Source organism: Panulirus ornatus, chromosome 58 (genome assembly GCF_036320965.1).
Source record: "Panulirus ornatus isolate Po-2019 chromosome 58, ASM3632096v1, whole genome shotgun sequence".
NCBI lineage: Eukaryota > Metazoa > Arthropoda > Malacostraca > Decapoda > Palinuridae > Panulirus > Panulirus ornatus.
Window position 1 is genome coordinate 31151948 of NC_092281.1, and position 15672 is coordinate 31167619.

At 46.7% G+C, this 15672-nt stretch overlaps 1 protein-coding gene across 1 annotated transcript in view; it reads left to right on the plus strand.

The window, feature by feature from the left end:
* Positions 1 to 15672, plus strand: part of LOC139766704 (agrin-like) — an 889459-nt gene that overhangs the window by 721103 nt on the left and 152684 nt on the right. The window contains 2 exon segments of the mRNA XM_071695624.1: positions 8635 to 8770; positions 13670 to 13749. Of these exon segments, the coding sequence (XP_071551725.1) occupies positions 8635 to 8770; positions 13670 to 13749 (216 nt within the window).

Consider the following 15672-nt stretch of genomic DNA (forward strand, 5'->3'; position numbering starts at 1 on the left):
AAGAGAGAACTGGACAAAAGAGAGACACGGGAGACATGAGAGAGAGAAATAGAAGAGGGAGACTTCGGAAGGGAAAGTCTCAACTTGTTGACACCTGGGATTCACCAGATCCCTGGGGCGGTCCTGTGGTCACGGAACGAACCATACAGATTAAGAAATGGTCTTCCACACCAGAGTGGAGAGGCATGTGAACGGACGAGGACAGGTGAGGAACGTGTTAGACTTGCCCAGGAGTGGGTGTCTGTGTCTGGGTTACGTTTTCATGAAGGAGGAAAGTGGGTAACATTAAGAGAAAAATCATTTCCCTGGATTAAGGAGAATGGAAGAATTAAGGTGCGCTAGAGAAGACGATGAAAATAAGATTTCTAGACAGTAGGGGAAGAGGAAAGATGGCTTATGGGTTAGAACCCGTCACAAGTTGTGGGCGTCACAGGTTTATGGATATCAAGGAGCGGTAAGAGTGAACACCTCTCAGATCCTCTGTGCGTTTAATTTAATATGAATTACGTCATGATTTACTGCAGTGGTGTGGTTGAGAAAGTGGAACAGCATTAACTTCATCCCTAATGGATGCTGTGACATGAGGCACCGTGAAACAAAACACGATCCTTAGTCGTATAATTTCGAGCAGCACTTGGCTCTCCACGAAGCTACAGCAGGGCGGGCCCGGCATCCAAGTCCAACCCACGCAGTCATCACTGATTCTGCTGGGCTGCTCCTGCAACACCAGCGTTACATCGCAATCCTAAAGCAGAATGACTTTGCCTTCATCATTTTCTCAGCTCTCCACTCAGTCTCTGGCCGCGGAAGTTGGGTTTAGACGTAGATTATATGATTATCTTAGAATCCTCAGTAGCACGCACATAGGAGAGAAGACAACCCGCGGTAATTTTCGTATCATACCAGGTAATTAGCCAGTAGCCCGTGCACTGGAGGCCGACTTTATCTGCGTCGGGTCAGAGTGGTCCAGTGTGGATATTGTTCCAGGCTACCTGACCCCCCCAGGAGCAGGAACAGTAAGTAGCAGGAACATCGACATCGTTGCTGGCATTTACGTACCCGGAATCTGGGCCAAGTGAGGATATGACCTTATGAAGCGAGAGGTCAAGTAATGAACCTTGATGCGGACACTGGACGGAGGCGCGCCTCGTGAAACTGCGTGGTAGAAAACGTGGATTTAAACGTCAGCGTTGAAATGCGGAGCAAAGTGCGATTATTAATGTTCTGGATGTTAAATGTTCAAAATGTTATATGTTCAAAATGTTAAATGTTCCTTGAATGTTGAAATATGAGGCAGAGGCTGAGGTGTGAGATAAGGAACGTGTAAATGTTGAGATGCCTTCATGAGTGAGCTGTGGCTGAAATATGGGCCAACATGTGATGACAGAGATGAAGAACTTAAGACGTGTTGAAATACAGTAATGAAATACGGAACATAGGCGAATGTTGGAATGCACTACAAGGGAATGTTGAAATACGGATCTTTGACATGTTGAAATGTGAAATATAAGTGAATGAAGAAATTGGGAACAGCTGAATTCGAAGTATGAAACGTAGCTGAAGAAGAAGGAGCAGAGAATTGGGCCAGGTGAGGATATTCCCTCAAAGGCCCAGTCCTCTGTTCTTAACGCTACCTCGCTAATGCGGGAAAATGGCGAATAGTTGGAAAGAAAAAGAACAAACGGGAACATTGCATTCCTGAAGACGGATAAATAGTGAAATATTGCAACTTGAATATTGATACACAAAATGTGGATGAATCTGAAATGAGCAAAATATGCAAATTTTGAAAATAGATGATTTAGATGAATGTTGATATACGAAGATTGTGTGAATTATGAAAGGAAGAGCCTGGGTGAACGTAGATAATAAGGAGTACAGGTGAACGATGAAATGAAGAAAGAAGATAAGCACTTTCGAATTAGTGAAAAAATAAGTTCTTTGAAATTTGGAACACAAGTGAATAATGAAGTGGGAAAAATGTGCGTATGTGTGATACAGGACAGAGTTACACAGTGGAATACTAGACTTGGTTGAACATTGAAAAAGTGAACATGGGTCACTTAGAATACAGAAAATGGATGAATGTAGAAGATACGGATAATTTATTTTGATGCAGAAAATATGGAAATTTCTTTTATAGGTCCATGGTAGATATTGAAGTACGGAACGTAGATGAATAGTGAACATGTGGGATACAGATAAATGTTGAAATACTAAACGAAGATGACGGCCCAGTTACAGGCAGGTAAGCATGTTGAAATGTAAAGACACAGCTCGTACTGAACAGCACACGTTAGCGTCTAGTGAAGGAGTGAGCAAGTCTTCATCTATTTTGTCTGGTCAAAACTTTAGTCTACAGAGCTCATGAGTCGACGCTAGACTTAAGTACAGCGAATGTCACCTAGTGAAACAGCCTGGACCATTTATCATTAGGTTGACACAGCAAAAATCAAATAAGCATAGGTGAGGAGAGGGACATAGGTGAGCCACACCTCAGGACATTTTTATTACATAGTTGTGAAGTGATCTGTGAAATTTAACAAATAACCCAGACATGGACGCCAACGGTCCCTCTGTTGTCTGTCTCTCCCATGTACCTCCGTGGGAGAGACAGATGCCTTGCCGTCTCTCCCATGAACCTCCGTGGGAGAGACAGATGCCTTGCCGTCTCTCCCATGAACCTCCGTGGGAGAGACAGATGCCTTGCCGTCTCTCCCATGTACCTCCGTGGGAGAGACAGATGCCTTGCCGTCTCTCCCATGTACCTCCGTGGGAGAGACAGATGCCTTGCCGTCTCTCCCATGTATATGTGTTGTGTCTCCAGCCAACAGCAGTTCCCGAGCCATGACCAGCAGTTCGCTCAGAGACGCCGCACATAATCAACATTTCCCCAGTTCCTCCACTTCTCCCTCTCGTTATCGTTCTCCCTCCTTGCTTTCCTTGTTCACTCTTGTTTCCCCTTTTTCCCTCCCGTCTTTTGGCTCCTACTCGATAAAGCAATCCTCACTCTTCACGCTCGCTTTTATTCCTCGACGGAGGCGGCTTCCTTCACTTACCGCGACAGCCGAACCAACTTGAAGAATTTTTCGCCAAATGTTTTGAGCAGTGCGGTTGAGTCCCTGGCTTCTGAAGGCGCGAAGATGGTGGCGGAAGACGAAATGTTGGAGGAAAATTTGTTCTTGCACCCTCGTCTTACGGAAGTGGGAGAAGACCCACGTGATAGATGAATAGACTGATAGATGCGTGTATAGATAGGCGGGTATTTAGACGGGCTGTTCGTACTTTTGAGTTCCGCGTTTTTTTTTTTGAAGGATGATTGCCTTGTTTACTGGTGCGCTGCATCCGGCGCATTACGCACCGCTGGACGCGATCCGCACATGATAGTGTGAATATATTCTCTCTCTCTCTCTCTCTCTCTCTCTCTCTCTCTCTCTCTCTCTCTCTCTCTCTCTCTCTCTCTCTCTCTCTCGCCCCGCGCAGTATGGTCCAGACCCCACCAAAAACTGTGCTGGCCAGACCTCAGCAACAACAATAACGACCAGGTTCCACGAACTGTGATCCAGACCAGACGCTACCAACAGCTGTATAGACCAGACCTCGCCAATAACTGTATAGGCCAGATCTCTCCAACAACTGTATAGACCAGACCTCGCCAGCAACATAGACCTAACCCCAACCAACAACAGCACAGATCTGATACCACAGATCACAGAATATCCCGCACGCAACCATTTAGCAGCAAGACCGAGCCTGAAATTTGGGACAGTCCCTCCTGATGGTGAGGAGAGAGAGAGAGAGAGAGAGAGAGATGGTTTCTAACTCCTGATGACGAGTTGTGTAAGAGGGTGTGATAGGGAGAGGCAAATGCCTTGTTGTCTCTCGTGTGTGTGTATCCTGTTTCCTGCCACGAGCAGTGCACGTGTTATGGCCAGCGACGGTACGTACGTGTGGGTCAGGGAGGAGAGAAGGCGTGACCGGAGTGTGGCAGGGAGTTGAAACCATGAATGGGAGAATGTGGCAGAGTACGGCAGGAAAGCTGGAGATGAGGCTCAAGAAAGTGAAAGAGATGGCGTGTCTGGTGAATGAGTGAGAGTAGCAGGGAGGCTCAGTCCCCAGGATGGAGAATCTATGTAACAGATTCGGAAAGTGGAGACAAGCTTGTGGGACATGGTTAGTCCCGCCTCGCCTCACCGAGCGAAACTATTAAATGTTTAAATTGCTGGCTGGTGAGCGAAACAACTCGGGTGCACAATAACAGAACGGTGTGGAACCTGTGCTGTGGAGGTACAGGTTTAAACACATTCGGATCAACACCAACAAAAAAAAAAAGCATGATGTAGTGGGGTTATATTAATGGGAAATAAGGAATAGGAAAATATTGTGGTGAATGAGGCTTAAGAAGGATTTTTAAGGGTATGTGAGATGGATTAAGAATTGGAGAAAGGACGGTATGTGAAGGCCACGGGTAGATCAGGAGCGATACTGGACTTATGAATTGATGGGATAGTGGATGGGACGGGTGGCAGCAGTTGTCTAACCTGTCCACAGATAGCGCTACATTGAGGGCCACGCTACTGGCTGATGAGAAACTTTCAACTGGATACAGAGAGATACAGATTATTGAGCTTCTCCAAGAAGGAATCAGGATGGCAACTGTCTCCGTACGTCTCCCTCTTCACTTTCTCTGTCTGAACACCCAAACATATGCTACTTGGAAACTTGCCTATGTGTGGCCAGTCCTGAAAAAGGTATTCTAACTATCGTTCCATCGGTTCCACGTCTGCTTCGAAACCCTCCTAACTCCCGCTTTCGTAAACAGCATATCCTTCCCTTCTTTCACATCGCCAACTCAGTTTTGGCAACACAAGGTCTACTGGTGATTTCTTTTATCAGACTCACCTTTGGTCTTCCTCTCGAGAGAGATTTTGGTCAATACTTGGACTCGACCCTCGACAACTCCAGAGCATTCGACAAGGTTTGGTATACGTCTTTGGTCTCTTAACTTACTTCCTTTGCCTCCTCTGCTTCTCCCTCTTCCTTTCTAACCGTTCCATTTACAGTAGTCGTTGATGGAGCAACTTCTCCCTCTTATCATACCGATAGTGATGCCCCTCAAGGCTATTTTCTAGCGCCTGCTCATTTTCTTTTCGCGAGTTATCTTTCATCAACCTGTAACCCCTCTCACTCTTACGCCAATTATTTCAAAGTAACATTACGTGCTTCAAGTCACTTTCCCTCCCTCACCGACTCCAGTATTTATTTTTTCTCGCAATGGACATATTTTCTCTTTTGATTTGGATTTGCACAACACCTCGTAATGGGGCAGCAATAACCTAGCTAAATTCATCGGTACGTATTCTCCCTGATCCTCTTTTTGAACGTGATATATTTTCTACTGCTGACTTTACAAACACTGGCTCTATCTCTGCAGTAAGATAAACGTTGGGTATATTCATCCCCTCCACTCTATCCTCGAAACCGCAAGTGATGAACAGATCAAGATCTGCTTCCCAAAAGCTGAGGGTGTTGTATAGGAGCTGTAGATTTATTCCCTTGTGAGCAGCTATTCTATGCATATATATTGTGTCTTTTTCGCCACAGCGTGAAGTACTGCTCGCTGGCTCTCCCCTCCACCTCTTTCTTAGCCAGAGTGGAATAAAAATCTCTCCACCCTATCAAGTTCTCCTTCAACCACCCCTTTCCATCTACTGTGAGGTTAGTGCCCTCTCTCTGTTCTCCAGTTATTAGTTCGGCTACTACATCTCGTGAGCTCTCTACGTATTGCTCATCCAATAAAGGCTGTATCCGAGGCACGTAGCTGACTGCTGCTTCTCATAGTTTCTTTGTGGACCCCAGCCTCTCGAGGATTGACCGTCATGATGCCTACCCACTTCTCTCCTCGAACAATAAAGCTACGGAAATATTTTATTTCTTTCGTCTCTCATTCTTCCTAGAATCTTTCCACCTTTAAGAGCTGGGTCAACAAACACCTGAGAAGCTCAGATCAATATCTCGAAAATTCTTTAACTCATATCCTTCATTTTGCCTTTCAACAGGGAAATGATTTTGCGCGTGCCATCTCTGCTACTGCAAAAGTGATCTCTCTGTTTCTCCGTCATTACATGACCCAGTCAGTATTTCTTGTTGTCACTTAACTTTCCCCTAAGTTCTTAACCTGTTGATAAAAGACGATACTGTACCAAAACTGGAGTTTATCTCTAACTGTATATGACGCCATCATTGACTCTTTTATGAACAGGACTTCAGTATGGTGTCTTCAGGTACGCTTTGCTCTCTTCATGTTCGTGAATCACTAACTGGGATAATTCTGATGAAATTTGTCCAAAGAAACATGAAAGATGGAGTGCGAAAATATCCATGGCACTCGTATTGGTCAGACCTCCTCTTTCCGTTGCATGTTGGGTAGCATATACAGGCTAGGATGCGTGAGCGGTCAGCTGTGCCCTTCATATCTCTATAACGAGATAAATGTGAACAAGACCAAAAATAGCATGAGCTGCCTGAGCACCACGACAGGCCATCATAATCATCTGGTTAAGCTGGTAAGCTTTGGCTCTAAGCGCATGTGGGTTTTTACCGCGTCACGTCGGGCGAAGAGGAAAACAAATTGATAGACGCGTGTGCGTCTCGCACTCGGCCACGTAACAAACAGCCTCTCTCTCTCTCTCTCTCTCTCTCTCTCTCTCTCTCTCTCTCTCTCTCTCTCTCTCTCTCTCTCTCTCTCTCTCTCTCTCCCCCCTTCAGAACTACCAGCGGACATATCGCACTTCGCCAAGAAATGAATTTATAGATGAAGCTTTGTTCACAGAACTGGGTCTGCTTCCTGGAACGCTTAGCAGACACCTCTGGAACGGTGGGTAAAGGCTCATAAAAATTTCTGACTCGTTTAATTCCTGAACGGAGTGCCTGAAGGAGAAGAAAATACTTAGGAAGGAAAAAATATATAGAGAGAGTACAGAGGCTGTTATGAGAACACAGGTCTTGAAGGAGACGTTGATTAGAGCTAACTTCATATTGTTGGATTGTGTGGCGAGAGCCTCGTAGCTCAGTCCTTCTTTCCGGTTAATCGAGTGGCCAACTTAGACAGCCGTTGCTCAGAGCGCTTCTCTGTTATCTTGACAAATAACAAACATACGTACAGCCACATCAACCTACATTTATTGATTATCATGATAACACTTTGCAGTCATGGTCATCGGTTCTCTTCCATGGTAGGTCTTCAAAGTTATAAAGGGAAGTGGTAATGGAAGAGAACGAAGGAATTTATATAAGAATATAATTATCATGCATTTAAGGAAATCAAATCGACTCCAGCTTGACTAGTTCAACTGGGATAATGACCAACGGTCACTTTCAATACCGCAGTATTGTAGTGAAAATTCATATAAACATACAACCTTAAATGACAAGATGAGAATGCACTTCTATACGTTTAGGGGATTGAACACGTTAAAATTAGGGGATGTACGGTAATTGGGGTGTCATAGTTGATGTCATACTTGCAGTGAAGACAATATAAGCTGGAGATGGGAAGAGGTAAACCAAATGGCGCATTGCACTGGAAACATTATGACACAAGGTCCAGCTTGTGTCCAGAATACACCGTAACTGTTCCTGGAACAGGTGAGAGCAGTACTGAAAACTGTCCATGGAAAGATGAATACCTGGATCGTGTTTCCCCCGCCTGTGTTATGTATGACTGTGTAGTTACCTATTTGTACTTGGGGAGGAAGCTTGACCCTCGTTGTACCCCATCTCTTGAACACCTTCCATCATGCAGCTTCTTAAATATGTGTATGCTGTGTGCATCGACCATGTGCTCAGTCGTTCTGTTCCATTCATCCACCACAGTAGAGGGACATCTTCACAACTGTTTTAAGAAGGGTTTTGTTTTATTTCGCGTTTGTCCTTTGGTGTTTGTGTGTGGAGATGAGAGCGTATGTAGCTAGCCATGATTTACATAGACATGGCCTCCCAACCTCCACACCCACACTGACTCTGACGATGTACAGGCCAGAACACACAATTGCATTTGTCTCTGGTCACCGCTGGTATGGTATGCTCCACCCATCAGCTTACCTGGCATATTGCCATACGACCCTTCAAGCAACTGGCATGTTGCCATTCGAGCCTTCAAGTACCTGGCGTGTTGCCATACTATCCCTCTACACATGGTGTGTTGCCAAACAAACTCTGCAGGATTGGCATTTTGCCCTACTAGCCCTGCACACCTGGCGCGTTGCCATACTGTTGTACGGCACCTGTCGTGTTGCCATGTACCCAGCCGTTCAGCTGCCACATTGCCTGCTGCCATGACATACCCGGCTCATCGGCTTATAACGGGAAAGTGACAGCTCCTAAATCATCCCCACGCCACATGCGTTGCCATACTGTCCACACACACACACACACACACACACACACACATAATATTTTGCCATCTTACCCCAACACTTCACACGTTGCCATGTTGCCATAGTTTCCCCCGTGTACCCACACCCCTTTACCATACTACCACCAGCTACTAGCAGTGTTGTATGACCTAGAGAAAGAATCACCTCTTGACATGTTACCACACAACACCTGATGTATTGCCATACGACCTTCCAGACCCGTGTGAGGACGTGTCGTGCCCAGAACGACAAAGTTGCCAGTTGGACCGGGAGCGACGACCCGTCTGTCGTTGCAACGACGTCTGTGCGAAGGAGTTCGACCCCATCTGTGCCTCTGACGGGAAAACTTATACGTAAGTATTTGATTGTTATAAGTAGGTTTTAAGTGGTGGTGTTGCAGCGTTAAGTAGCGGTGATGCATGATGTTGGGGTTAGAGATGAGGCACGGCGTTAGGTGGTGAAGTGTAAAGTACCTGTGATGCAAAGTGTTAAGTGGAGATGAGATAGGAAATGTGTGTTTTCGTCGGTGGTGCGTAATGTACAGGTGTGGCCTAGGAACGATACTGTGGACTGTTTGACCCCTTGAGCACGAGAATACGACTCTTAAACACGAGGATATGACCCTTGAGCACAAGGATATGACCTTTGAACACGAGGATACGACTCGAGCACGAGAATATGACCCTTGAACACGAGGATACGACTCTTGAGCACGAGAATATGACCCTTGAGCACGAGGATATGACCCTTGAGCACGAGGATATGACCCTTGAGAACGAGGATATGACCCTTGAGCACGAGAATATGACCCTTGAGCACGAGGATATGACCCTTGAGCACGAGGATATGACCCTTGAGCACGAGGATATGACTCTTCAGCACGAGGATATGACCCTTGAGCACGAGGATATGACCCTTGAGCACGAGGATATGACCCTTGAGCACGAGGATATGACCCTTGATCACGAGGATACGACTCTTGAGCACGAGAATATGACCCTTGAACACGAGGATATGACCCTTCAGCACGAGGATATGACCCTTGAGCACGAGGATATGACCCTTGATCACGAGGATACGACTCTTGAGCACGAGAATATGACCCTTGAACACGAGGATATGACCCTTCAGCACGAGGATATGACCCTTGAACACGAGGATATGACCCTTGAATACGAGGATACGACCCTTGAGCACGAGGATATGACCCTTGATCACGAGGATATGACCCTTGATCACGAGGATATGACCCTTCAGCACGAGGATATGACCCTTGAACACGAGGATATGACCCTTGAATACGAGGATACGACCCTTGAGCACGAGGATATGACCCTTGATCACGAGAATATGACCCTTGATCACGAGGATATGACCCTTCAGCACGAGGATATGACCTTGAACACGAGGATATGACCCTTGAATACGAGGATACGACCCTTGAGCACGAGGGTATGACCCTTGATCACGAGGATATGACCCTTGATCACGAGGATATGACCCTTGAACACGAGGATATGACCCTTCAGCACGAGGATATGACCCTTGATCACGAGGATATGACCCTTGAACACGAGGATATGACCCTTCAGCACTAGGATATGACTCTTGAACACGAGGATATGACCCTTGAATACGAGGATACGACCCTTGAGCACGAGGATATGACCCTTGAACACGAGGATATGACCCTTGATCACGAGGATATGACCCTTGAACACGAGGATATGACCCTTCAGCACGAGGATATGACTCTTGAACACGAGGATATGACCCTTGATCACGAGGATATGACCCTTGAACACGAGGATATGACCCTTGAGCACGAGGATATGACCCTTGATCACGAGGATATGACCCTTGAACACGAGGATATGACCCTTGAACACGAGGATATGACCCTTCAGCACGAGGATATGACCCTTGAACACGAGGATACGACCCTTGAGCACGAGGATATGACCCTTGAACACGAGGATATGACCCTTGATCACGAGGATATGACCCTTGATCACGAGGATATGACCCTTGAACACGAGGATACGACCCTTGAGCACGAGGATATGACCCTTGATCACGAGGATATGAACCTTGAACACGAGGATACGACCCTTGAGCACGAGGATATGACCCTTGAACACGGAGATATGACCCTTGAACACGAGGATATGACCCTTGAGCACGAAAATATGACCTTTGAACATGGGATATGACCCTTGAGCACGAGAATATGACCATTGAACACGAGAATTTGACCCTTGAGCACGAGGATACGACCCTTGAGTACAAGGATATGACCCCTGAGCACGAGAATACGACCTTTGAGCACGAGAATACAACCCTTAGATATGATAGCATGACCATTTAACTTAGGGACGTACATTTTTATTGAGGGACCGTACCGTCTTACTCTAGGATCATACCGTCGTGGTCTAGGATCGTACCGTCGTGCTCTAGGATCGTACCGTCGTGCTCCAGGATCGTACCGTTATGCTCCAGGATCGTACCGTCGTGCTCCAGGATCGTACCGTCTTACTCTAGGATCGTACCGTCGTGCTCTAGGATCGTACCGTCGTGCTCTAGGATCGTACCGTCGTGCTCCAGGATCGTCCCGTCGTGCTCCAGGATCGTACCGTTGTACTCCAGGATCGTACAGTCGTGCTCCAGGATCGTACCGTCGTGCTCCAGGATCCTACCGTTGTGCTCCAGGATCGTACCGTCGTGCTCCAGGATCGTACCGTCGTGCTCCAGGATCGTACCGTCGTGCTCCAGGATCGTACCGTTGTGCTCCAGGATCGTACCGTCGTGCTCCACGATCGTACCGTCGTGCTCCACGATCGTACCGTTGTGCTCCAGGATCGTACCGTCGTGCTCCAGGATCGTACCGTTGTGCTCCGGGATCGTACCGTCGTGCTCCAGGATCGTACCGTCGTGCTCCAGGATCGTACCGTCGTGCTCCAGGATCGTACGGTCGTGCTCCAGGATCGTACCGTCGTGCTCCAGGATCGTACCGTCGTGCTCCAGGATCGTACCGTCGTGCTCTAGGATCGTACCGTCGTGCTTCAGGATCGTACCGTCGTGCTCCAGGATCGTACCGTCGTGCTCCACGATCGTACCGTTGTGCTCCAGGATCGTACCGTCGTGCTCCAGGATCGTACCGTCGTGCTCCACGATCGTACCGTCGTGCTCCAGGATCGTACCGTCGTGCTCCAGGATCGTACCGTCGTGCTCCAGGATCGTACGGTCGTGCTCCAGGATCGTACCGTCGTGCTCCAGGATCGTACCGTCGTGCTCTAGGATCGTACCGTCGTGCTCCAGGATCGTACCGTCGTGCTCCAGGATCGTACGGTCGTGCTCCAGGATCGTACCGTCGTGCTCCAGGATCGTACCGTCGTGCTCTAGGATCGTACCGTCGTGCTTCAGGATCGTACGGTCGTACTCTAAGATCGTACTGTCGTATTCTAGGATTGTGCCGTCGTACTGTAAGCACTGAGTCGTGCTCTTTCTCAGAGATAGGTTTCGGTGTTACGTGGTGATGTTTAATATCAAGTGGTGTTGAGGGGTGGTGGTGTTCCTTTACTATCAAGTGGTGCTGATGAAACGATCAAAGTGGAACATGGACATACTTCAGGTGGTTCAACAGTGTCATGTTATGTAGCGGTGGTCCAGACGCTGTGAGACGGTGCTGGAGAGTGAGGAGGGACAGGTATTGCATGGTGGTAACTCATGGCCAGGCCTTGATAAGAAGGGATATTGCCAAGTGTGACTTTATGGTATACGCTGAGGTCAGGTGGCGCGGCGTTTGGTAGGCATATGTGGCACATCATCATTGTGCCAAATGATGGGGATGTGAAGGGTTTAGTCATGATGTCCAATGTTGTATGATACATTTGTTTTATCTCTTGGGTTCACGTGTAGTGTTAAGTAGAGGACTTGATTGTAAGTAGTGATGGTATTGTATAGTCCATATAGTGGTGTTACATAATGTTAAGTGGTTGTATTGTGTCATGTTAAAGGGGTTGTGTTGAATGGTGCTGATAAGGTGTTCCATGTCCGGTGGTAATGTTACTGGGTAGATTTGTGTTGCTGCCATGTAATGATTAGATGTGTTGCTTTAGGTTTATTATAGGTGTTACGTGTTACGTACCGTAGTGTTAGGTGGTGTCGTTGTTATATTGTGGTGAGGGATGTTTCTTAGGTGTGTTGAGTGGCCTGTGACCTCTTAGTGTTGCATGGTAGTGAGGGTTACGACCTAGGTGTGTTGGGTGACCTGTGACCTCATTTTGTTTCATGGTAGTGAGGTATGCTAAGTAAGGTGTGTTGAGTGACCTGCGACCTCTTGGTATTGCATGGTAGTGAAGGATGCTACCTGGGTGTGTTGAGTGACCTGTGACCTCTTTGTGTTGTATGGTAGTGAGTGATGCTACCTGGGTGTGTTGAGTGACCTGTGACTTCTTAGTGTTGCATGGTAGTGAGGGATGCTACCTGGGTGTGTTGAGTGACCTGTGACCTCTTAGTGTTGCATGGTAGTGAGGGATGCTGCCTGGGTATGTTGAGTGACCTGTGACCTCTTAGTGTTGCATGGCAGTGAGGGATGCTACCCGGGTGTGTTGAGTGACCTGTGACCTCTTAGTGTTGCATGGTAGTGAGGGATGCTACCTGGGTGTGTTGAGTGACATGTGACCTCTTGGTATTGCATGGTAGTGAAGGATGCTACCTGGGTGTGTTGAGTGACCTGTGACCTCTTTGTGTTGTATGGTAGTGAGGGATGCTACCCGGGTGTGTGGAGTGACCTGTGACCTCTTAGTGTTGCGTGGTAGTGAGGGATGCTACCTGGGTGTGTTGAGTGACCTGTGACCTCTTAGTGTTGCGTGGTAGTGAGGGATGCTACCTGGGTGTGTTGAGTGACCTGTGACATTTCACCGCTCGCCCTTCTGACCTCATCTACATGTCCTCTCGACCTTGTATCCCTGTGACCTTATGAACTGTGATTAAACCATATTAATGTGACTGTGCTGTCCATAATCTTGATGGCATGTCGCTACATACTGCGATCTGCTGAACTTTTTTTTCTAAATATTCCCACGTGACATGCCAGGCACGGCTGTTATCCACCAGTGTTGTGAGTTAGTTCAACCATTTCTTACCCTCTGTGTCTCACAGTGTCACACTTGCAGCCTGTTTGTACTTGTCATGATCATAACGTGTTTTGACATCTCTTATGTGACCTGATTCGACCTGTGGTCCGGCAGGAACGAGTGTGTGATGAAGGTGGAGGCTTGCAAGGCGAGGAAGCAGCTGGCCATTATCTACCGTGGGGCCTGTGACGTGGGTGAGTACATATACACCGTCTTTATTGACCCTGTTACTGTGACGTGGGTGAGTACATATACATTGTCTTTATTGACCCTGTTACTGTGACGTGGGTGAGTACATATACACTGTCTTTATTGACCCTGTTACTGTAACTCTTTGTTACCTCGCCTGTCTACGTCTTTATTGACCCTGTTACTGTAACTCTTTGTTACCTCGCCTGTCTACGTCTTTATTGACCCTGTTACTGTAACTCTTTGTTACCTCGCCTGTCTACGTCTTTATTGACCCTGTTGATGCTTGTTACCTCGCTTGTCTACGTCTCGCATCTTTGCAGGTGTTGCTTGTGCAGCTTGTTTGTTTGTGTGTGTGTGTGTGTGTGTGTGTGTGTGTGTGTAATAGTAGTAGTAGTAGCTGCAGTAATAGCAGTGGACTATGTGTGTGTGTGTTTGTGTGTGTGTGTGTGTGTGTGTGTGTGTGTGTGTGTGTCTGTGTGTGTGTCTGTGTGTGTGTAGTAATAGTAGTAGACTGTGTGTGTGTGTGTGTGTGTGTGTGTGTGTGTGTGTGTGTGTGTGTGTGTGCGTGTGTGTAGTAATAGTAGTAGACTGTGTGTGTGTGTGTGTGTGTGTGTGTGTGTGTGTGTGTGTGTGTGTGTGTGTAGTAATAGTAGTAGACTGTGTGTGTGTGTGTGTAGTAATAGTAGTAGACTGTGTGTGTGTGTGTGTGTGTGTGTGTGTGTGTAGTAATAGTAGTAGACTGTGTGTGTGTGTGTGTGTGTGTGTGTGTGTGTGTGTGTGTGTCTAGTAATAGTAGTAGACTGTGTGTGTGTGTGTGTGTGTGTGTGTGTGTGTGTGTGTAGTAGTGGTAGTAGTAGTAGCAGTAGTAATAGTAGTGGACTACGCGCTGTTAAAGCTGGTCAGTAAATACTAGCGTACGGTTTTTATTTTCCAGTGTTATAAAGGACTGTAAGGTCGAGCATTACTGTAGTAACGAGGGGAGTCTGTGAATGCTGGCAGCATTTGTGGTTAAGGTTACGCCACTCACACGACTCGACTGCTGTACGACCATTCCGTTCTACTAAGCTTTATGCCAACATTTAGATAAATCATTGCGTCTGTGGAGTAAAAGACACAAGTCAAACATTTCATTCAATAATTTTCTCGGCCACTGAACAAACTTGCGCCAGAACGAGAGTTTTCCTTCGGTCATATGTTTAATGGTGGCCCAGGGCGAGTTGTGGCGTCATGGCGAAATGTAGCGTGTTTTGTTGCGGTCATCTGGCGAAGTTCTGTGTATACCGTGCTATATACAGCCACCAACGACTGCTGTTTTGAACCCCGTCATAATTAACAGTTCCCCACGACCCACAGCGTATGATGACGTTGCTGTAAAGATGCTGTGGACGCATTCATGTGAACCAGTGTCTTGTTCGTCGTGAGGGTGAGTGTATCTCCTGCCTTTGCTATGTAGATAACCATCAGATACTTCGAAAAGGCACATGAAAGCAACTTTACGAACACGTACATTTTGTTTTTTTAACTCTTGCCACATATACTTGCATATCCAGACACACACACACACACACACACACACATATATATATATATATATATATATATATATATATATATATATATATATATATATATATATATATATGAGTTTTGGAAAGAGGGGCAAGTATGAAGTCTGTTAGGGATGAGAGAGCTTGGGAAGTGAGTCAGTTGTTGTTCGCTGATGATACATCGCTGGTGGCTGATTCATGTGAGAAACTGCAGCAGCTGGTGACTGAGTTTTGGTAAAGTGTGTGAAAGAAGAAAGTTAAGAGTAAATGTGAGTAAGAGCAAGGTTATTAGGTACAGTAGGGTTGAGGGTCAAGTCACTTGGGAGGTAAATTTGAATGGAGAAAAACTGGAGGAAGTAAAGTGTTTTAGATATCTGG